The sequence below is a fragment of the Gallinula chloropus genome (genome assembly GCF_964237585.1).
Source record: "Gallinula chloropus genome assembly, chromosome: 2".
NCBI classification, from domain to species: Eukaryota; Metazoa; Chordata; class Aves; order Gruiformes; family Rallidae; genus Gallinula; species Gallinula chloropus.
The window spans coordinates 148404550-148428350 of NC_140086.1; the positions used below are offsets into that span (position 1 = coordinate 148404550).

Consider the following 23801-nt stretch of genomic DNA (forward strand, 5'->3'; position numbering starts at 1 on the left):
AGGTGCTCTTTCTGCATTTGTTCACTATCTTTCTCATAGTAATTTCCAAATGACACTTACTTATCACTCCTGCTCATGCCTTGCAGTTGCAGCTACATGGCTACTCTGCAGCAAATAAATACACTGTTTTTTTTTCCCCTACACACATGCCAACACTGCTTTCTGCTACATGTTCCTTCCACATGGTAATCAACATTGTGGAGCACTTCCTTTGTGAGGAAGAAGCCTCTTTGGTGGATCACTCTTTCTCAACTATTTAAAAGGTCATTGTTAAGCTCGGTTTTGAATTGCTAGATGAAGAGAGAAAATTGCAAAGGAAAGACAGGAAAATTTTACGCATTAGCAGGGATCTTCTAAAGGTTAAATTGGGAATGAACTTATAAGGGTGGATGCCAAAGGTGTAATGTTGGGGAAAAAAGATTAAAATTTGCTTGTAAATTTGTCTACTGGCTCCAACTTCCATGTGTGCGTGGTACAGTTACTAGACACCTGTGCTCGGGACTTGAAACTTGGCCAGTTGTTGCATCCATGTGGTGTAAAATCGGATAGTAGCACTTTGATCTAATGCCGTGACCTGATCTTGCAGGAAGAACAACTCTGGCCCTGACACTGCAGGTCTGGGTGAGCTAGTGATTTTTGTCGATGAACATGCAGCCATTTCGGAGAGTTCAAAAGTGAGGGATGCTGCTCTTGCGGACAGATCCAACAAAGACAGGCCCTTGGCAAATAGAACCAATTCCTGCCTGTCTTATCTTTGACATGCTGCCACAGCTTTACAAACAGCTTTCAAAGGAAACATGTTGCAGTCAGGCCAAAGTAGCAGCGTGTGCTTCCACTGGCTTTGGCTCAACAGGGTGCTGAAGTGGTTGTACACGTAAGGACAGAGGATGCTGGGCACTCCCAGAGGAGCACGTACTTCGTGTGCATCAAAGGAAGCTGAAACCCAGGAGCCGGCCCACAAAGCATGTGTTCCTGCTGTTTACAGCCTGCAAAAAGGCAACAAAGCACTCCCGGACGACTGAGGTACAGATGTGGGAGCTCTGGTTCATGAGAGAGGGCTCCAGAACGGTCTTTCAGATAGCAGCTACAGAGATGTTTAAAGTCTGATTTACTGCAAATTGGCTGGTTGTTGTTTGGCTGTTGCGTGTGATCAAAATGGGTCATCCCTGCCAAGGGAGGCAAATGCAATTCTGTCAAACAGCATCTAAGTGCTTCCTTTGCTAAGTGGAAACAATTGCTTCTCCTCACTTCGCAGACTCCTCTTCAAGTTCCTTAGGTGGCACTGACACAGTTCACAGATCAAGCGTGCCAGTGCTGCTAATATTAAAGGAATAACTGGAAGAGAACGTAGGAAGAGGTTGGGGTCTTTTTTTTCCCACAGTAAAATTTCAACCTCCACTACAGAGAAACATGCAGCAATGTTACCATCTGTGTCACTTTATTCAGGCCAGATCCATGTTACAGCTAGAACAGTGTTCCCAAGCTGAAACAGTGCATCATTATTAGCAATTACCAACATAGCTGCGTTATGAGCAATGGGATGTCTACAGCCAGTTCGCATCGTCTGCGCTGCTTTTATTTATTTTGGAGAAACAATGAGCATAAAATGTCTCTGGTGGACTCTGACATGGTGTGTACAAAGGCAGATGTCTGTTGCAATCTAGGGGGCGGACAGGGAGGAGGTGATGGAGGGAACTGCTCAGCCACTGAAAGTTACTTTCATCAGTATTTCCTTTGGCAAAAAGCTAGGGGAGATGGGGGGAGGGAGACGGGGGGAGGGAGATGGGGGGGGGGGGGGGGGGAGGAAAGGGGAAAGAGAGACAAAAAACGCCAAAGATGAGAAGTGTTTTTCTTACTGTGGTCAGTTCAGAAGCTTTTTTTGACAGATAATTGCTAATTATTTGAGAGAGATGGGCATTTTTCTGCAGGTAACCGTCTCTCATGCCTTAAAACCCTGTAGAGTGAGGCTGGAATAGCCTTTAACACCCACTTAAAAAAACCCTTAAAAGCCAGCAGACAGCAAATGCTGCATTTAACACCTGGGAAAAGTAGATACGCAGCAAGAAAATATTAATCTCTGCTCAAAACCAGAAGATCCAAGAGCGTATTAATACAGTGCCTGTTAACTCAGACACCAATTCAGTTTTCCTGTTAGTGGGTCAGGTTGCTTAATGGCTGCATCAAACACAGGGCGATGCACACGTAAAGTCTCTGGCTCAATGAGAGGGTCTGAGATCTGCTCTAACGTCTGAGCGCACAGTCACAGTTGTGACTGCTTCCCGTCAGAATTCACCAAGAATGCACATTAAAAGAGGCTGCAGGGTAAAAAACTACAGCTGCCTGACAGACAGGCAGCAGCCTCATTTTACACAACTCTTGTCTGTACTCTGAAATAAAAACAACAGGCTGATTCATAACTTCCAAATTATCCATGAGAGAGAAGTGGATTTTCCTCTGCTATAATGAGAGTGAAGGAGCCTCCATCCTCAACGCTGTGCTGGGGGAATGGTCCACAATCTGCCCTATCACTGCAGCTGATCCAGACCATGTGCACCAAACCAGGATTTACTCACTCGTTAAGAGCTTTTCCATTGCATGCATTTGATACAGTCCTTAACAGAAGGCCTGGGTTTAATCCTTTTCTCCAGGTCTCAGTCTTTGGCCAGCATACTGGCTGTGGCCACAACTGCCATGGATTCAGGGAGATGCACAGCCTTGGTGATCTCTGTGCAGAACTTACCTCCACCTGGACCAAAGTTGGCTATTTTGGTCCTTAGTCCTGACACTGGGACAGTTCACTCTCTTGATCATTCTTTAAAAAGGGCTTTTCTGGGCTTAGCTGAGACAGCAGACCTTGACCAGTGGGGCCCTGCAGCCACCATGTAAGGACTTGATTGTGGTACTACTACTCCTCAACCCTCCTTCTAGGGTGGGTCAAGCCTGATATTTCCACGTATTTTCAAATGGAAAAAGAGAAGGGGACCTTCTTTTCAATGAAAGCACACAATGCAACATTTTAGGATGAAGAAGGAGAGTTGGTGAGAAACTAGTATTTACTTGAGCAGAAAGGCTGGGACAGGCCAAACAAAGTTTCTGAAACATCTAAACTAAGTCTTTTTTGGTTTTATGGAAACATTCGGTTTTACATCGATTGCTTCAGTTTTGCTTTTGCATTATATAAAACACAATTCCTTTGAGTAGTAACTTGGACGAGTTCCTGAGGTCCCTTCCAACCCAAATGGTCCTATGATAGAACGAAGCAAATTTAAAACAGCACGGTAAATATTTTCACATAAGAATCAAAGAAAGATAATAAAACTTAAAAAGATGTTCAATATTTTATCATGAAAATTCAAATGAAATTCATGCCAAAAATTGAATTGAATGCCACCACTCTGCTTTCTGGGGAAAGAGAACAGGATGGTTTGAATTTAAGCCATTCCATGGCAACAGGCCTCAGAGCCAGGCAATGGACTTTGCCTGTTTATGCACTACAGATTTACAATAAAACTTCCTAATGTGATTCTAACTAGTTTTTACCATGAAAAACATTTTGTCTATGAAAGTCTTCAACTGGTAGCAAAGTGTGTTGTATTTTTCAGCGCAGTTCCCACAGAAGAAAAAAACCCACCCGCCATCAAAGAAACACTTTCACTGATGTAGGGACTAAACTCATCTGGAAAATTCTCGGAGTACTTTTCAGGGAAAAACTATATAAGATCATATTTTACTAAAAACACATTTTCCCTCCGGGTTCCAGTGGCAATACAGCAAAAAGATGTTCCTTGGGATACAATAAATAAGCATGTGCATGCGTATATGTGCAGATGTGTGAGGTTTCTCCAGCATGGGAACACACAGTTAAGGTTACAGAAGTGACAGTTCCATTATAATCCCATTTTCACGTGCTCAGAGCTTTCTGAGCTGCATTATTTTGTCACAGAAGTTTACATTTGGCCCCTAGCTCATAGGTGATATTGTTTTGAGGTTTCACAAAATCTATTAATCCATTTTTGAGTTACCAGAGGGTAAAGAAATGCTTTTCCTGCCTCTAAGATTCTTGTAGCCCTGTTATGGCATTGATTTTTACACAGAACTCTCTGCAGAGTTTAATAGCAATCAGCAGCGTGATGTGCCTTAATGACTTCCTCTGTGCGATCAAAAAATGGCTAAACTTGACAAGTTGAAACGTTCCAAGGGGCCAGTGCTCATTGAGTAATAGCTCTAAGGTCAGTTTGGGATTATTATTTTAAAGTAATAACAGAATGAAGACATTAAGATTTCCATGAGTTTATAAAAATGTTTTGAAAATTAGTTTTGTCCTCAGAACAGTCCCTGAGTTTAGAGCTATACAGCCACTTCTCAGCTTGTGCACATTGGATTAGACCTTCTGCAGTTGCTGTAACTGCAGCAGGGAAGGATCCAAGCCATAAAGGAAATACAAAGCGGACAGTCACAACTTCACTGGCTTATTAGAAGCATGAAGATGTAAAAATGGTGTAGGAAGGTGGAGGATGGGACCCTTCATGCCAATGAAGTTAGTCATTTTGCACAGTATTTTTGAGCAATATTTGAACGAGAACACTCCCCTGAAAATGTAAGCCTGCACAACATGTAAAACATGGCACAAGAAAGTTTTTCTGTGTCAGTCCACCTCATTTATCTCCATCATGTCTGCCAGGGGATATCAGTGGGACAGCATAAGGGTCCTGCAGCGTGATCTCTGTCCCAAATATGCCAACAATTTGCAGATCAGGGTCTTCCTGAGCCAAAAGTCATGTTCTTGTATTTAATGGCTTTCAATCATTTTTTTTTTTTCTCATTGCTGTAAGCTGGCTTTGAAGCCAAGCAAACATTTAACCTCCATACCAATAGGACTCCTAATGCTGTTTTATGTGTACTCGGGAAAACGGGTGGCAAACTCAGAGGTGGGTTTATTTTGCTGAGATGAATTTTGCTTTCTGAATGTGGGTAAAGGAACATAGCCAACCAATCAAATCAACACAAATTAATACTTCCATTTTCTTTTGATTCTATTTCTCTCTGTAAGTCTGTCACTTGAGTGGGAGTTTCAGGGCTGTGACTGAGAACAGAAACAGCATCAGGAAGTTGGGATTTTAGCAAGAATCCAACATTGCCAGCTCTCATGGTTTTTATCATGAGTATCATGAAATTTGGTCTCAGGTTTTAGAGCATCAGCTGCTGATAGCGTGGCATTGCCAAACTTCTCATCTAACTTCTCATCCAAGAAATTCCCCCAAATATAATAAATGGGAAATGAAAAAGAAACCAGCAGTACTTTTTGAGATACAAGGATTTTTATGAAGGTTCATAAGTTTCTGAGGCAGCACTAAAGATGTCTAAAAATTGAAGTCAATGTTAAGAAAGAAAACTACTGTGCTCTACTCAGGAAAGTGTGAGCTTTCACATCATCTGTGGGGAGGAGATAGGGAAGGACAAGGTATCACAAATAACCTCAGTGTTCTAAAAAGAGATTACAAAACAAGGTAGGTGACCTAGCACAGTACTTCATGCCTTACATGTACTCTAAGAATAGAAACGTGTAGTTTTTATTTATTATTTCATCGTTCTAGCAGTAGAAAAGTATTCGGAAACTCGTGGGCCTGTTTGCTGCCCTACAAGCCCCATGTGTACTGGAAGAAAACTAATGTCCAAATTGAGAGAAATTCTTCAAGATACACTGGTATCAGAAGAGTGTTTTCAATTTTTTTTTTTTTCTGGAGCTCTAAATATTTTTTTTTTTAACCCAATCAAGACTGGGGAGAAATTTTGCCATTGCCTTAGAGGAATCAGGAATTTCCCCCATATGCAAGAATGGGAATGATCCTCCCATAGCAGACAGAGCAGGCCCAAAAATCTTTGTGTCATCTGCTTCCACCCAATAACAGCTCTATGGAAGTAAGTAAAGAATGAATAACTTAACAGCTGCCCAAGGCGGCTCTAAAGCGTTGCTTTCCCTCACTACGTATGAGAAGACAGCCATTAGCATTGCTGCTGCTAGGTTCACTACTCCTCAGGGGATGCTGTATTTGCAGAACGGCCGGATTTTGTGCTGGCAATATGCACACATTCAAAATTGCTTGCATTTGGATGCTGTTTGGTGTTCAGTTTTGAGTTAGTGCTGTGTCTGTTATAGATTCTTCTCATCAGGGATAATGTGTCTCTTGTGAGCATGAGTCCCATTCTTTATTTTTGTTTGGATAACACTTCTTTCTGAAAGTCAAAAGATTGCCACATGCATTTTTACACAGCAGTGTATTGTTAAAAAAAAATTAACAGTTAGAAGATGAACAAATACAAATCAATGGCAAATAACCATTATACAGCACTATACATTTCCACCCTGCAGTCTCCAAGGACTTCACAAGCACAGCCCCAGATGTTTGCAAATATCTGAAAATATTATCCTCTCTAAGGAAACTGAGGCACGAAGATGATGACTGACTGGGCCAAGATCAAGCAGTACTAGAGTGTCAGCACTGTAAACAGCCACAGTGCCCTAGCACCTAATTCTGTCTACTTTTTAAAAACCTTAGTAGAAAGAAAGCTTTGTACACATGACAGAGGACTTTGGTCTTTATTCCACCTCCTTTTAAGAAACTCCTACCCATTCTGCATGAGCGCTGAAGTCTGATCTTGCTGAATGGCAAAACTTTAACTGACCTGTTTCTGAGTTAATGCCGTTTCAGCTCCACTACTGGCCTTTCTTCTGAGAGTTTCTAGGGAACTGTAGAAATGTCGAGTCAGCTCCTCACACAGCTGATATAAATCATTGGTGCTCCACTAACTTCAGTAGAATAATCTTTGGACGAATTAAGAATACGGCCCATGAAAAACAGCTTCCTTTCTTTACATATTTAAATCAAAATTTCAGAAAGAGCTGAAGCTGGGATGTGGCAAGGAGAGGTGTAATTTTCTTTCTATGCTGAGCATATGGGGAAACGTGAAAGTTATGCAGTGACCAGGTATTTATTTTCAGAGCACTCAGAGTTTGATTTTAGAGGATCAGCTGAGCTGCGGTTACACCTATGAGCATGTTTTTACTTTGTAATGTTGGTGGGGAGGGGGGAAGAATAACTAAGAAAAGGGATAAACTACCTTGCACGTCATAGGGAATATAATGGGGTGAGAGTGTGCATACGGACAATTTCCATGGAGTAAGCGAGGTGTTTGGAGGTCACACCACAGTAATTTATCTAGCTGCCTAGTGAGGCAAGTTAAAAGAAAAAGCCTTCCTGGAAAGCACAAGTTACAGCAGGCAGGTGAACTGCTTAGCTTAGACACTTTGCCTAAGTTTTTGTTTTTAGAGTAAGAGCTGGGAGAAAATTGATGTACCAGTAAGTCTCCCAATGTGCACTCATATTACAACTTGGCTATATTGCAATTTGTAACTTATAATCAGTAAGGCAATCTAATTTTTGCTAACAAATTTAGATAATACGGTATCCAAAAACCTCTGCTAGCATTTCAGACTGAAACACAGAAGCAGGTCTATATGTTGTTTGTGCAGCCACTTAAGCTATACCGGCTTAGAAACTGTTATAGATGAAGCAGTACAGTCCCTGGTACAAACAGCTGACACTATTATTTCTGCAAAAGTACTGACACAAGACATCTTCATACTAGAATACACGTAAACCCTCAGTGCATGTTGAATTGTTTTAACTATACACAATCAAAACCTCAATTACACAGTACAAAAATCAATGTATGAAGATTAGGGTTTAGAAGACAAAGATTCAAGTCTGAAGGAGTATACAGGTACAGTTAATTAAAAAGGGCAAAAATGTACAAAGTAAAATTGTAATAGCCAGTAGAAGGACCCTAATTGCCAGGGAAATGTGAGACTGGCTCTTGGTAGTAAGCTGTAAGTTTAGTATGGGGGAGAGCCATTTGTGTGGGAAAGGCTGGAGAGCACTGGTTTCTTGAATAATGACATGCTGTGGTGGGAAGAATGAGAAGCAATTTGGGCACTGTTAGTTACACTGTTCAAGAGCAATAAGGAACTTGAAAATGATGTCAGAGAAATGAGATAAAGAGGACTATTATGCTGTTCGAAGGCCATCATCTAGTATAGCTGGGGAGGATAAATGAAAATGGAAACCAGTAAGGAACATAATACGATATGCTTATGGTATTTTGCATTTGAGCTGTTAGCAGGTGCAACACTATTGGCATCAGTGGAGCTGTCTTCACTTCCTTCACAGCTCACTGTGGTCCTGTATCTATTTTATATACCTACATTATAGAGTGCATGTGCTATTGAAACACCACAGAAAACTTTTGAAATGCATTATAACCTTAGAGTATGCAGAGTGGTTAAAATGCATATACCTGCTTTAACTGCTTGCCATCTGAAATACAAGATGAACCTAAATTGTCTGCTGCATGTAAAGAAGTTTTGAATTTAAGCCCAAATATGAATATAGAAATAGATAAAGTTTATAGAATTGTGACACAGAGTCTCAGGGGTTTTGTGGGAATGTCAAAAACCACTCAGCAATTGGAACATATGCCTGCCATGTTAATACATTGTATGCCTCTGTCTCTAAACCAGATTATGGAGATGGCTCTGAAACCGGAAAAGAAAAAAAAAGGCACTTTATTTAAGAGCTACCTTTGCATATTTTGCCAGACTTAAGTAAAGCTACTCAAACAGAGCGACAGCCTAGGATTTCCTCTAAGAAGGGTTCTTAGCATGAGGAATGCAAGCCTCCCATTTTGCATCTGGCAAAGTGGAGTGATCGCTATGGAAATAGGCAGTGCAGCCTACGTTTCTGCATGGTGATCAAGCTAAAGCTTTTCTAAATTGCTGATCTCCTTCCCTTGTTACGGATGAATATATCAGAGGGAAGTCAGTAGAAGTTGTCTGGTTTAATGACAGAGTGGCACAAGATCCTACAACAAGGTGAGCTTTCTTACCCATATGCTTAGCAACTTGTGCCAAACCTTCACTATTACCAGGTAAGATTCTGGGGAAGAAATGATAACTTATGCACGGTGATTTATGAATTGAGAAGACAAAATGAATCAAGCAGAATTTTCTACTCTATTGGAAATTCCTCTGCAAACATCTGAAATCCATTGTTATAAAAAATAATTATTAATTTGTGTGGTGCCATAAATGTAAGTCCTAGCTATTAGCCCTGCACAAGTAAGTCTGTTGTTTTAATTGACTTCAGCATGACTGTTTATGTGAATGAGCAAAACTTTGGCTGTGAGGGAGCATTTCTCAAAGCTTGAGGCAGAAAAATCACATGGGTGTGAACAGACGTCTTTAATTTTCTCTGGCTTACCAACTTCCAATTTAAGGAGGAGTGTTGTAAAAGAAAAAAAAAAAAAAGGTCTTTGAGTATCTTCTTTTCCAACATGAAAAGCAGAGGGGCACTGCCCCAGCAGAGGGCTGAGCTGCCCCCCTCCCACCCCACAGCGCTGATGGGCTGTGTCTTCACATGGGGGTACAGAGCAGCCCACGGTGCCTATGTGTAGTGGAGCCCAAGCTGCTGGGAGTGCAAAGAAGAGATTAAACCAGGCTCTCACACAGCATGAGGCTCAGCCCATCTGTATTTAGGGGAGGCACGGGGCAGGTGGCCACTGCAGTTTCACATCAACATGGAAGGCAGAGGACAACCACCCAGTTTCTCTGGTACAACAGCTGGTTATTGTGCTTCTGGGAAATATAGTTTTATATACAAATATAGTTTCTTCTGGAAGAAATCACCACGTCAAATGGGCGTCTCTTCCACATATGGAGATATTTTCTCAATGGTCCTTTTGAGCCATCTAAATTCTTCATTTTATAGCATTACGTAAAATACTTGTAATGCCATTAACATGCAAGATGAATCTAAATATGCACAATCCTTTTCTGTTTAAGTGAATTATTATAAAAGTCACACAGTTCACAACCAGCTTCGTGCATCACAGAGTTTCATAGTACTTTATATGTGAGGCACAATCAGAAATTTGATTTTATTTGAGGTTGTTTTTAAAAAAACTGCTATTGCCCATGAAAATCAATTTCCTCCATGGAAGTTCAAGACTTGGGAAGGGGGTTATTCTCACATTTTTGTGAATTCCTACAGAAAAGCAAATGACCTATGCTCCCTAAAAGTCGGCAGGTGACTTATTAAACTTCTCTCAAATCTCCTTCAGGAAGTTCATTAAAACTCTATTTGGAAATGGCCAGGTGCTTGCTTCCCACAGCGCAAGAGGGAAATCTGTCACCCTGTTTAAAAAATTGTTTGCTTACTTGGGATGAAGAAATAATCATTATACCAAGCTGTGTGGTTTTGTGATAGAAAACTGTGGCCTGGTGAGAAAAGCGCCAAGGTCAATGCAATGAAAGACCCACAGTGAACTCAGACCTGATTTCAGAAGTCAGTGGTGGATGGAGGCCAGGAGAACAAAGTCTTTTCTGTGGTTCACTTGAAAACACTTTTTAAGATTCTGGACAAAAATAACTCACTAGCTTGAGAGGGGTTTTAGCTTGATAAACATCATTAGAAAAGATTTTTATGTTTTATGAGGATGGCTAAGGCTGACAAAATTACTTTGTTTGACACTGGATCCTGACCTAAATACTACGGCCAAGTCAACTAACAGGAAAATAGTAGGGCTAAGCCTTTTTCATTCTTTATTCTGCCAAACCACTGCCTCTTGCAATCAGGATTGATTACAAACACCCAATTAAGAGGCATTTGGAACATGATCTGAACACTAATCCTGTCTCTTTTCTCTTTATACCTAATTATCAGTCTTAAGATGGGCATTAGCGCTTTAATTAGTAGATTTACTTTAGGAACTTCTACATAAACTAAGAAATCTATACTATATGCATAAATGTGTACATATGTGCACAGTCTTAAAGACGTGCATGTAACACATGCCTATGTCCAAGTAGTTCTGTATGATACAGAAGTCTAGACATATCCATGTGAGTGCATGTATATCCTGTTTTCAGACATAATTTTTCTCTTTGGAAATACTACAAAAGAAAATAATTTAGTTTCACATCAGCTGTATAAAAATCTCAATATCACAATTATCAAATTATGATCTAATATTATAGCTTGCAATAAGCTATAATTAAGAAACTAATTTTTATCAACATAGAAGGCTTTGTTTTAATTACATTAGCACAGGAGAGGGGGCAGAGAGGAGAGCAGGGTGGAGTTAAATTAAAACATATTGAATGTTTCATGGGGCTAATGCCAACGACTCTGGGTTTCAATTTAGAAAGGACTCAGCCTTCTGTTCTGAATTTGTCTATCTCTGTCCACAGAAAGGATGAAAGATTAGGCTCATGGGAATCCATATTTGACCCTCAATATTTTTTCTTGTCTGAAGGGTATCTGGGTGCAGCAGATCAAGACAGAACTCTCCCCACAGTTCACTTAACTGTCTGGATTAATAGAAACACCTGCATGTGATTGTTATTATAATTTTAATGTGCTACTGTACAGAGACCCAAGCCAAGACCCTACCGTGCCAGGAACGAACATAGAGTGCAAAATCAGGCTCTCTATCCAACCCCTCAGCCCCAAACACAGGCCAGCAGAGACTCTCTAGCTATGACCAGGCAGTTTGGTCATGATTTCCCTAATACCTTTCCCTGAGAAAACTCAAACCCAACTGCTACTCTAAAAGAAAGAATTGTTAAACAATTTGACAATAGAGACTTTCACAAGAATGAACTACTTGGATAAACAACAAAAAGAGTTAGTTTATTACACTGTGCAATCAGAAAAACAATATAATTTCCAACTTCTTTCAACTCCTATTTAGTCTCTAATGCACAATAAAATAACAGCATTATCTTTAGATACATGCATTTGATACTTGCGTGCAAATACATGCTGAATCCTGTAGCAAAGAGCACATACTTCTTTATACTTTCACAATCCAGAAACTTCAAGTTCAGAAAAAGTATTATTTTTGTGGGTGTCTCTGTGGTAACACACTCCACATCTATTGCAACAAGTGGTTTTTTGCTTCCCTGATCATGGGTGAACGCTGGGCAAATGCTTTCCCTTGGCAAGGGTTAGTGCAGCCTTCCAGAGTTATGAACAGTGGCAGACTGCAGCAGCGCTGCCTGGATGGAGCCTAGCAATGCTCCCTGGGAAAGCCTATCCCATGCTCTACGTAAAGTAGAGAAGTGCCCTCAAAGCACACACAGAAACATGTGATATCATGTGTCTCCCAAAACCACCGCAACGGCTCACCCTAAACTATGCAAAAAAAACTTGTTTCCTGTTTTAGAGACAGAACGAAGGATGGTCCCTTCATCCCTTCATCTCTTTAGTACTCCAAAATAATCTCTCATTAATCCTAAACAGCTTTTGAGGGACAGATCTTTGTGGGACACAAGGAGGTGGAGATGCCACTCCTTCAGCCCAGGTAGAGCCTGCCTAAAAGCCCAGCGCTGATGCCCAGAGAAGCAAGGCCAAGACAGTAAGTCCTTGTTTCTGTTTGAAAGCTCAGAGTTCTTGGCTCCTTCAGGCTTCTCTGGTCAACCATGAGCAAATATGGGCCCCGCCTCTCACAAGCCTGAATGAACCTGCTCCGTTACTAGCTCTGCTGCTTTCCTCCCACTGTTCGCTGCAGTCACCTCACCACCTACCGTGCTCAACAGTGGTGAAGAGGGAATCAGCCCTGACTGACCTTTTTCATCGAAAACCCCAATACAGTAATAAACTGGTGCTAAAGGGCCTGTACTGCACCCTTCCTACAGCCTTGAAGAGTAATAGGAGACAACTCTCCTCCACCAGTAACATGGCTGTGCTGGGGTCAGGCCCTTCATTACACCTGACAAGTTCTTGGTGCAGTTTGTGGGTGCAGCCAGAGACCAGCTATCATGTGCGCAGCCATTGTCAGGACCCTTCTGTCAGGCAAGGCTTGACAGGTAGCCCAGCCGTGACCTTTACAGGTGGTTCTCCTCCAGACGGTCAGTGAGGCCATGAGCATCGCTACACTGCCATGGCAGCTCAGTGCCTTCTCCAGCTTCTCTTACTCCCATCGGCTCAACCCAAAGGGCTCAAACTGCCTCTGCATGAGAGAAACATGAGGCACAAAGTCTGCACAAAGCAGAAGCATAGGAGAATAGGAGCCAGGATTTAGACAAAAGCAAATGAAAGCTTAAACTTTGTAGAAACTAAAGAAAGGCTGAGCTTGCCTTGCTCCTGTTTATTTTACCAGCTTCAGTTTGTTATACCTACAGATTTATAGCATAAATCCATTGACATTATTTAGAAATAAAATGGATGGATGAATTTCTAACGTCATTAAGGTCTATAGGAGTTCCGTGGGGCTACAGTTTTACCCTTTATGCTTTTTTCTATACTCCAAGGTCTGGAGGAGCTGTTTTCTTCTATGTAAGCAAACACAGGTATTTTTTTACTCTGTATTCTATAACTGACTGCAATTTTTATACAGCTCTAATCTCATCAGTGCAACAAATCTCTGGTAAATGCAATATAAAGAATAATTATCTATGACATCTCTCCTTCTACAACCTGAATGTTTCCCGAATGGGCATTTTTTTCCATCCCAAGTGATTCAACAGCATTGCGTATACACTCTGTAATTGTCAAGCAAGAATGATATTTACTCTCTACATCTATAAATGATGGCAAATAAAACAATTGTGCTGTGTGGTATATCTATGAAAACCTTGTAAAACAATACAGTCAAGTCTGGCAATAAAGTCAATAATTTGTCAGTAAGGAAACCACTATTGGGCTTTCTCTACCCAACCCTCCACCTTTCTTAAGCTTCACATTCATTTTCTTAATGTTTTTAACCTAGTGTCTGTGAAATTTTTATTGCTCCCTAGATAATGACATCTGATCTGAATGTAACCACACACCTCTTTGCTCAGCAACATTTGTCACAAACCATTATAAATTATCATGCTGATAGTGTGCATTGCTGGGAAACCGGAAAAGTTCCATAAATTCAAGGTACTGTATCAGTGACATTCTTGTTTATTATCTAGGTATAAAGTTTTACTAGATTCAAGATGGCTACATTTACACAGTAGGATACTTCAGCAACACGAGACTTGTACAGCTTGCGCCAAGTGCTGAAAAGCATTTACCACATGCAACAAACACTGGAGCATTTTAACTAATATGTAGCCATATGTTTTGCCTCTTCTATTCATTTTAACTGTGTTCCTGACTCCAAAAATGCACAGCTATTATTTGGGCCTGCTTGAGAAAAGGCAAAATAGCAAACAGAAAGTATTTTTTTCTTAAAGTACAACCATGATTTCTGTTTCTTGGCCTCCTGAAGAGGAGGCATAACACTCATTAAAGTTAAAAGTTAAAAAGAGACTGTGATTTTTTTCATTATGCCCTTGATAACAATCTGTGGTTGACATGATTGTATACTTCCTGTCGAGACCCAGTATTTCCATTATGCTGGTTCAGTAGTTCTGGCTAGATTTTTTTTTTATGAGATGAACCTAGCTTGTGTGAACATATTTTTAATTATTTGCGTATCTTTATTCTTCAAAACTGTGAAAGTTGAGTCCTTTGGAATGCCTCCAGAGAAACAGGAATTTTCACCATGTTTGCTTGAAATTTAAAATGACTCAGTTCGGATCATCAGAAAATCATACATATATGAATTTTATTAGGAGTCATTTGAGAAATACTTCTTCATTAAAGCATAGCATAATAAGTAGGTAAATCAAGAGCATATTTTTAAAATTAATTCCAAACCCTAACATACAAAGAGACTAACTGGGAACAGCTTCAGTACAGCTAATGCTTAAATTTGCTGCTTCTGATTCTCCTCAGAGAATCAACCTTTCACCAGTTTTACATTTCAATACATCTAGCCCTCTATATACAGTAATATTTTTAAGAAGGTAGATAAGGTCTCTTGATTTTCTTGTCGCACTACAGAGCAAGCAGGTAACCTTTCCAAAGTCACATTGTTTCCCTCCCTGGGCTCAGGGGGTCGTTGTTATTAAAGTTGTTTTCAACACTAACTAAGGTCTAAGATGCAATGAACAGCACTATAAAGAGGATTTTGGGAGCTAGGCCAGCAAGCTAATCTTCTCCTCTAGTCTACTCTAATTGTATGGGGCATTTTTTGTTCCCAGACATGAATTCCCCTATCTCTCATTTTCTATCTGCATTTCATATTTAAGTGCTTATTAATTTCCAGTGCTAAACCATTCAATAAACTAGAGTGTAACGTAAATTGCACGTATCTAGATTGAAGACCAAGTTGCTAATAAACTAAGTATATTATGTACTTAGTTGCAAAATCAAAAAATCTTGTGATATGTTTTATTGCATTAATCTTCTGTCACACCCAGTATTTGGTACAAGGATTGTGAATTCTCTAAGTAGATACTGAAGTTTCAAATCACAGAGATTGTTGACAAATTCCTGTTGCTGAAATAATTTTCTATTATTCTGGTCTTCAGGGTTTTTTGGGCACAAATACAGTCCCTCTCCAGTTAAAAAGAGCGGTTTTAAATATAAGTGAAGTAGCAGCTGAGTAATTTAGCATAGCCTCAAAGATTAGCATTTCAGCATAGACCAAATAACGGTAAAGTCATCACCATCACACACTGCAAGGACAATGAAAACAACCCTGTTTAGAGACTTCCTTCCACCCACTACCATCTCGTTACTGCACTGGGCCCCCTTTCAGGACAAGAAATAATGCAGGGGGGAGAGTGGACAATGAATATTGAGAAGGGAGCAATGGAGGGAGGGAGTCAGTCCCTTCTCTGGACCTGGTTCAGCTCAGTCTAACACTGTTTAGCGCAACACTATGCCACAAAGATTACTTGTTCTTCAAATAATTGTATGCCGTACACCACATTAGTGCTGTCAAAGACCATGTTGGTTTTACAGGAAGGAACAAAAAGGATTTGACACTGAAATATGCTTGATTTAATTTCCAAATCTCTATCTAAGAGACAAAGAGAGGCAGACAAACATTGGAAAGCGTTAGCACTGTCCTACAGAACGAAAGCAAAACCTGTGTCAAGAAGACACAGTGAAGGGAATCGTTGCCTGACCACAACAAATTAGAAATTAAAGAATGGGAAGTCAGCGTGTGAACATATGATGCAAATATGAGCTGCAACTCCAACACCACAGTAAAAACTCATTTTAATGAAAAGACAGTTTAGTTTTATGACCACAGAGTTTTCCTGCACTATCACTCAACTATGGTACTGAAATGCTGACTTATAAGAGATCTAAAAAAAAAAACAAACCCACAACTAAAAAGCAACTAAGCATCACACTGCATCATTAAAGACCTTCCATTTAAGAGAAATCAATAATTGTGATCTAACAGATCAATTTATTAAATAATAGGAACATAGATGTGCATGGTAAAAATTAAGTGCTCGAGTACACTTGCTCTTAGTCCAACACTCCAGCCTCATGATCGGTTACAACCACTCCTGATGATGCTGAGCATCATTTTACAGGACTGAATCCTGTAAAATCTCAAATACTCCCATGAAATGCCAAACATCAACGGCTATTGAGTTCAACCTCTTTCTGCCATGCAGAGAAAACCCAGACTAGTAGTGATTGTGAACAAGAACTCTCTTGCAGTTGTCAGAAGGGGATGAAAAAACCACAATACTAAAGAAATTTTTAAATAATGAATCACTATAATACTTTCTTCATGAATCAAGTAGGCTGAATTTAGAGGGCATGTTGAAGAGGGGGAATGATCCAACTGCGTGATGCCCCGTGCAAACTATGGGGTTTACAGGTTTGAGAGCACGTGGGGAACACTTCTGAGAGGCTCTGACTCCCCTTCTGACTCTTGGCAATAGGTGGCCAAAGGGAAGGCAAGCAGAGAGGGGGAGCAAAGGGAGCTGCAGCTGCCACCTTCTTCCTCTCAGGGCACTACTGTAGAGCAGGAGGAGGGGAAAGAATTGCTACTAGCTATAAATGAGGAGCAAAGGGAGAAAGGAGTACCTATGACTATCAGTCCTGCAGTCCTCTGGCCCTTAATGGGGGCAGATTAACTCCGCATTAAGAGGATGCAGCAGTTTATAAATTGCCCGTTTCTGTGGCCGTGAGGATACAAAATGAAAGGCAGCTTTGAAAAAAAAACCTCTAGAGACTTACTCAAAAAGGCAAGCAGGCCAACAAACACGCGACGGCGCCTCACCCGAATCGCAGCCCCATAAGGCGCATCACCCCCAGCCCCTACTCGCCGCTCCCGGCAGGCAGGCGGAACTCAAATATACTTTGTCAAGCTCAAAGAAGTTGCAAAGATCTCTTTTAACTCCACCGCCCCGCTCGCCTTCCCCCTCAGGACGCTCCGCTGAGCGCCTCCCGCGTCTTGCCGGCCGCAGCCCCTCGGCAGGGCGCGGAGCCCCGCGGAGCCCAGCGCGGCGGGGGATGCGCGGGGCGGCGGCGGGCCGGCAGGTGGCGCCGTGGTGCTCCGGAGCGCGGCGCCCGCACTTACTTGCAGTCTCGGTCCTCCAGGTCGAAGTGGGGGTTGAAGTTGATGAGGATCCTCTGGTAGGGCTCGGGGGCCTGGATCAGCCACTCGCACTTCTGGCTGGGGTGGTAGGACTGCGGGTAGCCGGGAGACGTGAGGTACCCGGGGCTTAAAATTTTGATCGTGTCGCCGCACTTATCTGCAGGGGAAGCAAACCGATTGGCTGTGTTCAGGTCCCCCCGCTTCTGCCGGCAAGCACCCGGGTTCAGCCGGCAGTGGTAAACTAGCTGACGGCCGTGGGAGTGCTGGGTGGGGGGACGCAACCGTCTTCAAGCAAACTTTTGCCGCATCCTTATGCTTTTAACTCAAAGGCGTCTCTGCTACGGTTCACCGGAGAGAAGAGGCCTGCCACCCTGTGCCCGTCCGTAAGTTCAGCAGCTGGACAGGCAGCAGGTGAAAGATACCCCATTTCTAAACAGTGTCCTTTTAAAAAGCCCCCCGCCCTGGGCAAACAGTGCCCCTTACAGTGTTAAAACCTTGCATCCTCACAGCAGCATTAACGGTGGCTCAGAAGGGTGTCTGAGACACAATTGTCTCCAAAAACTATAATCTTCTTAAGTATGAAGTTTTAAGGAGAGCTGGGAGGAGAGCTAAAAGGATGCCATTTGACCCCCTGCCCAGCTATGGGATAAGCCTGGTCTGTGTTGCTGACCACTGGGTTTGTCTTGGTAGGTCCAAGCTCATTCGCTGCAGACCCTCCCTTTGTTTTATCAGTCCATAAATCTAGGCAGGTTGAAACTATCTCTGCTCTTCAAACCCAGGCTAGCAGAGAACAAAGTGGTTTCAGTGAAGCAGAAATCATCCACTATTTATTCCTTCAAGGAAGTTTGTTCATGCTTGGAGACTGCATCAAAGTAATGGAGCAGAACAACATCCTTTCCTCTTCCCTCTGTCCCTTCCTTCCCTCAGCAACAACAAAGATCTATTTCCAATAGCAAAATAGTTGCAGAAGTTTGCAGAACCACCAAGTGTGACTGTAAAAATGTGGTATGCTGCATCTTGCTCCTTTAACCAGCACTGTAAGGGTTGCATTTTAAGGTTTACAGGAAAAATAAAAAAAGACAAGAAATCCAACCTACTTGGTCACTAACTTTACTGTCCAGTGCAGGTTTGTATTATCACCTTTTTACTGCTATAGATTCATTTCTATAGATCTTCAGGGAGGTAAAACTTTCTCTGCATATTGAGTGTTTAATTTTGAGTAATAAAAATATGACAGTAAACTACAGACAGGAAGAATGTCCACATTAAAAGTCAAGACTACACATACCACTACATCCCAATAATGGTATGAACAGGCTGCAGTGCTATATCTAATACGTTCCCTGTGAAGGCAAAATGGCATTCCTTGCTCTCAGCATGAATTTATAAATCTGCAGGACTTTATTGTAGGAAAAACAGGTCAAATGGAAATGAATGAGGAAGTGCACATCAAAAATGCATAAAGCTATACTCTTTATAGAAATTATTTGTGTAGATTAAGAGGGAAGCGGATGATACATACTCAGTCATGTGGTCAAAACCCAGATATTGGTAAGCGTGTAGCTGGGAAAGGCTATCTTATTATTTATTTCCGCTTTGCCTTTGCAAAACAGGCTGTTTTCCTCTGACCAGAACAAAAGACATTGCAGCTCAAAGCTCAAAAGCTGTCACTGGTGATCTTGCTAATCCGCTGTCTGGGGCTCTCAGGGAATCTTGCCTTTTCCTCCCTGTGTAAGCACACTCGGAAAGTGATCCTGTCTCATTAAGCCCACTCCAGCCCTGCAAACAACATGGCAGAGTCTGGCATCTGTTAAATGCCTGAAATAAAGCAGTGCTGCTTTTAGTCACTTGACAGAGTCACTTCAGAGGACGCTGAGGTGGACTCACTACCACCAGCGCTCCTTAATCTGCGACTTCTGGGAAAGTGACAGTGTAATAAGATAATGCGGTCTGCTAGACTCCCTGGCTCTGTGCAGTCTCTCTCACACTTGATTAAGAAGAGCAGTTTCTAATGACTTTGGACCATTAGTTCTAAATAAGGTTAATGAATTAATTTAGTGGGCACTAGTATTGTTCGTAGGTGAAGGTGGCATTAGTAGGTCTGGTGGGTTATGGAGGAGGTTAATGGCCTTGGTGACTCCTGCAGGGCCACCACATTAACTGCTCATGGTGGAGGTTTCTGCCCAGCAACCTATCCTACTCCCCTCCTTTTAATGGGGAGAAATGCTCAGTGAGCATTGGGTGCCTCCCTCCCACCCCTGAGAAGGTGCAGGACTAGGAGCAGTCCCGGTTTATGTGGGAGCCAGGGAGGTGGCTGCCTGCACCCCTGACCTAGGCTGGGGGGTGGGCAAAGCACACCTCTCAGAGCATCCCCAAGATGGGCTTGGGGCACGCCTCTAGTGCCTTTACTCCTGCGCCACAGCACTGGAGGAGGCAGCTTGTCCTGATCAAATTAAACAGTCTCCTCGAAACATATTGGGAAAGAGATTAACTTCCATCATAAAACATGCGATTTTAATACTCTCTTCCACGACACTCCACTTGCGGTCCCTTATTAAAACAATATACCAGTGTAAGTGGAGGATGCTCTCTTCTTTTAATTACTTTGATTGAAAACCCAGTCAGGCAAAAGTAAATATTTGATAATTAGTTAATAATAATTGTTCAGGATTTGTCGGTAAAGGAAAACTCACACGAGCTGTTTCATGTGCTAAACGTCAAGCAGTCCCACAATTAGACCGTCTTTAAAAATGCATCATGCAGTGAAATATTCACGGTGCTCTGGCATTGTTCGGGGAAGGAGGAGCACGCTGCTTTTAATTAGTTGTGTTTTCAAGGGCTGCCTGATAGTACACTACCTACACCAGTCATTTGTTACCGGATTTCTCTCTTGGAAAGGAGTCTAGAGCCTTCACAGAGAAGCTCAGCTTCTCTCTTGGCACTGTGCAAGTTACACGTAAACTGCAGACTTGGGAACGGGGTAGTCTAGAGAGCTCTCTCTTTGAAGACTAGCCGCAGGTACACATACAGCCAGCAAAAAGCATGGTAATCTGAAATTACGCTTTGGAGAAAGAAAGGGGGGTGGGTGGAAGAGAAAGCCTTCCCTTTAAAGTGTTCATTATCTTTCAGCTATCGAAAACGAGACTCATTTAATTGCCTATGGGAGGAAACATTATTAAGATAATTAGCTGTCCTGATCTAGGGAGAACGAGCAGCCTGCTTATTCAACAACCCAAAAGAGCGGAAAATAAAGTCGGAAGGCCACGCCAGGGCGGGTGAGGGCAGAAAGTTCCCCCCAGCCGGGCTCAGGTCGGTGCCGGCCCCACCGCCCGCCCCCGGCTCTGGCAGCCCCGGAGCCCAGCCCCGTGGCCGCCCGCCCAGGCTGAGACCCTACGTGCCCCGTGACACTTACCGCTTCGCAGAGCCCTGGCGAGGGTGAAGGTGAGGGCTGCACAGTGCAGGAGAAGTCCCCAATCCATTTTCCCTTCCGAGAGCAGGGAAAGGAGGAAAAAAAATATATATATATATATAAAAAAAGAAGCTGTCCACGCACAACTCTTCCGAGGTCTTAAATCCACCAACCGCCGTCAGGAGCTGAAAGCACGGTCCGCAAGGGCAGTCCCGGGGACAGAGGGAGGCTGGCTTCTTTCTGTGCCTTAAGTCGCCCGCATCCTGTCATTTAGCTCCGACTCCCTTTCCCCACACTTGTTCCTTCTCCAGGCGCCGCTGCCCCTGCCATTCCCAGGGAGACTACAAAGCCAAATGAAAACGAGGGAAAAAACAAAAAAACAACAACAAAACAACAAACACACAAACAAGACAGACAAAAATCCTGGCGGCTGCTGGCACCTCGGGAGCGCTCTGCCGGGGCGGGCTCCGGGAGACGGGGCGGGGGTGCTCTGCGGAGAGAAGGAAGGGAAACCGGCCGTGAGCGGGGACCAGCCGGGCGCTGGAGTTTGGCAAACTGCGTCCCCCTCTCAGCGTGCCCCTCTCTCCCGCAGGGCCGGCAGCCCCGGGGCGGCGATGCCCGGCACTGCCCGGCCGGGGTGGCGGAGAGCGGCGCCCCGCACTCACCTGCCCCAGCGGGAGGCGAACGAGCGCGCTGCCGCCACAGGGACTCCCGGACGGCCGGAGGAAAGGGAAGCGCCCGGGCGGCTCCCGCTCGCAGCCTGAGGAAGAGGAGCGCAACTCAGCGGCAATAAGAGAGGCCGAGGAGCCGCCGTCTCCCAAGCCCCAGTCCCCTCCCCCTCCCCGCCCTCCTCCTTCTCCTCCTCCTCCTCCTCCTCAGCCCCCCAAGACATCGGCAGCGCGGAAGAACCAACAAACAAACAGGGCTAGCCCCAGCCCTGACACCCATCCGAAGCCGGGGCTGTCTCGGGGGGACGCGGAGGGTGAAAGGGGGGACGAGAGGCCGCCTTCCCCGCCACTGCAGGTATAGCCGATCCAGGCGGAGGCACCCACCTGCACCCCGCGGGCTCCTGCGCGGCCCCACGCAGCCCTGCCCTGCCGTGCCCTGCCCTTCCCCGCCGTGTCCTGCCGTGCCCTGCCCTGCCGTGCCGTGACCTGCCGTGCCCTGCCCGGCCCTGTCGCCCCCCGTCGCCCCGGCCCCGCACACAGGCGCCCGGACACGAGCATCCCTGCTGGCCCCCCGGTTCAACCCCCTTGAACACTCTTTTTGTTTCCTGCGGGTAGGCAGCCAAGCGCCTGGCTCCGCGCGTGTCCCTCGGAGTCTATGCAGTCCCCCATTGGGACACCACCATCCCCTGTGATTTTAGGGGCTGCTGGCTACAATGGTGTGAGCTGATCTGTGGGGAGCGCCCATGAGGGTACCCCCAGGCGGCCGGCTCAGCCGGACCCACTGCCCTTGATCCCTTTGCATTTCTGCATCTCTGAGGCTCCATCTCTAGGGAGCCCTGCCTGCACCCTCTCCCTCCTGGCCCTCTTCTCAACGGCCCTTCTCACCCAGCCTGGCTGTTTCTCCTGCTTCTCTCAGCTTCTCTTGCTGCTTTGCCCCTTCCATCCCCACCCCACCCAGTCTGTTCTTCTCTCATGAAGTCCCTTGAGGAGCTGCTGGCATCCCTTCCCGGGACTTGCTCTACTTTCCATGGAGGCTATAGAGCATGAAATCCCCACTGGGGACTGTGTGTCTCCTTCTGAGCAATCTCGCCCCCCCCGCTCCCAAGCGACAGGAGCAGAGTGGGGACATACTGGGCTACGAATCCTGCTGGTTTGGCTGCACGGTCTGGTGCTCACTAGCTATGGGGACTGTCCCTTCCTTGCCCCTTGCTCTGACTTAGAGGCTGTCCCTGCACCCGGGGAGGGATTACCTCCCTGAACCTGACTGCCTCTTTTATGTGGAGCACTTTGAGCTTCCTCTGTGCGGAGGCAATCCAGTCGTTGGTGTAGGGGTTAGAGGAAGAGCTCTAGGGCTGAAAGCTAAAACACAGTGTTAAATGGTCCCCAAAGATGGGTCTGCACTAGGAAAATGACCTGCGGCCAGCGGTGGATGTCAGCCACTCTCATCTCCCAGAGCAGTTTGACAACAATTTGTTACCGGTGCACAGCCGAACCAAACTCTGTTAATGCTTCATCAGGAAAAAGGCCTGTTAGAAGACCCACTCCACAAGCAGTCTTTCTGAAAGATGCAGAGGGAAAAGAGTTGGGCTTTGCTGGGGGCAGGGTCATCCTTCAAGAGCAGCCGCAGCAGTAAATCCCTGTCCACTCTGAACATGTAACTATGTTTGAAATAGTTTTAAAACGTAGTTGTAAGACTGCAGCCACACAGATTAACTACAAATGTGTTACATCTGTGTTCAGAAATCATACACAGATTCAGCCTCCTCCATCCCTTTGTCTCCAGCCTGGAGTGAGCCTTCCACTCTCCCTCATTGCCCTTTTGAAGCCCCGACTTTAAGGTCAGCTGAAGTCTGGAGATTAAGTCTGTAGGAAATCTGTCTGCTGGTTTCGTACTGCACACTCTCTCATCACCACTTTCTGAATTTTTGCCAGACATTCCCCTTCTCTTCTGCGATTTCAGTTCTGTAATATCATGCGTTGAAGTGCAGTTTGATCCTGTTGCACTCTCTGTACACTTCAATCTTTCCTTCCCTAGCTTCTGCCTCTGTCCCTGCCCTTGCCCCTGCTCCTGTCCATGCCTGTGTCTGTAGGCAGGCTGGAAACCAGGCGGGCTGGAACTAGTCAGACTGAGTTATTGGGTTCAGTCTCATTTCCCTGTCTTTAGGCAGTCCCTGAATCATCATACACAATACTTATGCATTTCCTTGATTGATTGGGATGTA

At 44.1% G+C, this 23801-nt stretch overlaps 1 protein-coding gene across 2 annotated transcripts in view; it reads right to left on the bottom strand.

The window, feature by feature from the left end:
* NRP1 (neuropilin 1) overlaps positions 1–21015 on the bottom strand; it is a gene marked incomplete at its 3' end in the record, with an annotated part of 109116 nt that extends 88101 nt beyond the window's left edge. For both annotated transcript variants that reach the window (XM_084279853.1, XM_084279854.1), the window contains exons 1-2: positions 20915–21015; positions 17485–17659 (exon numbers count right to left, since the gene is read on the bottom strand). In XM_084279853.1, the coding sequence (XP_084135979.1) occupies positions 17485–17659; positions 20915–20981 (242 nt within the window). In that variant the 5' untranslated portion in view covers positions 20982–21015. The remainder of the gene's footprint in view (positions 1–17484; positions 17660–20914) is intronic.
* Between the last annotated feature and the right edge of the window lie 2786 nt (positions 21016–23801).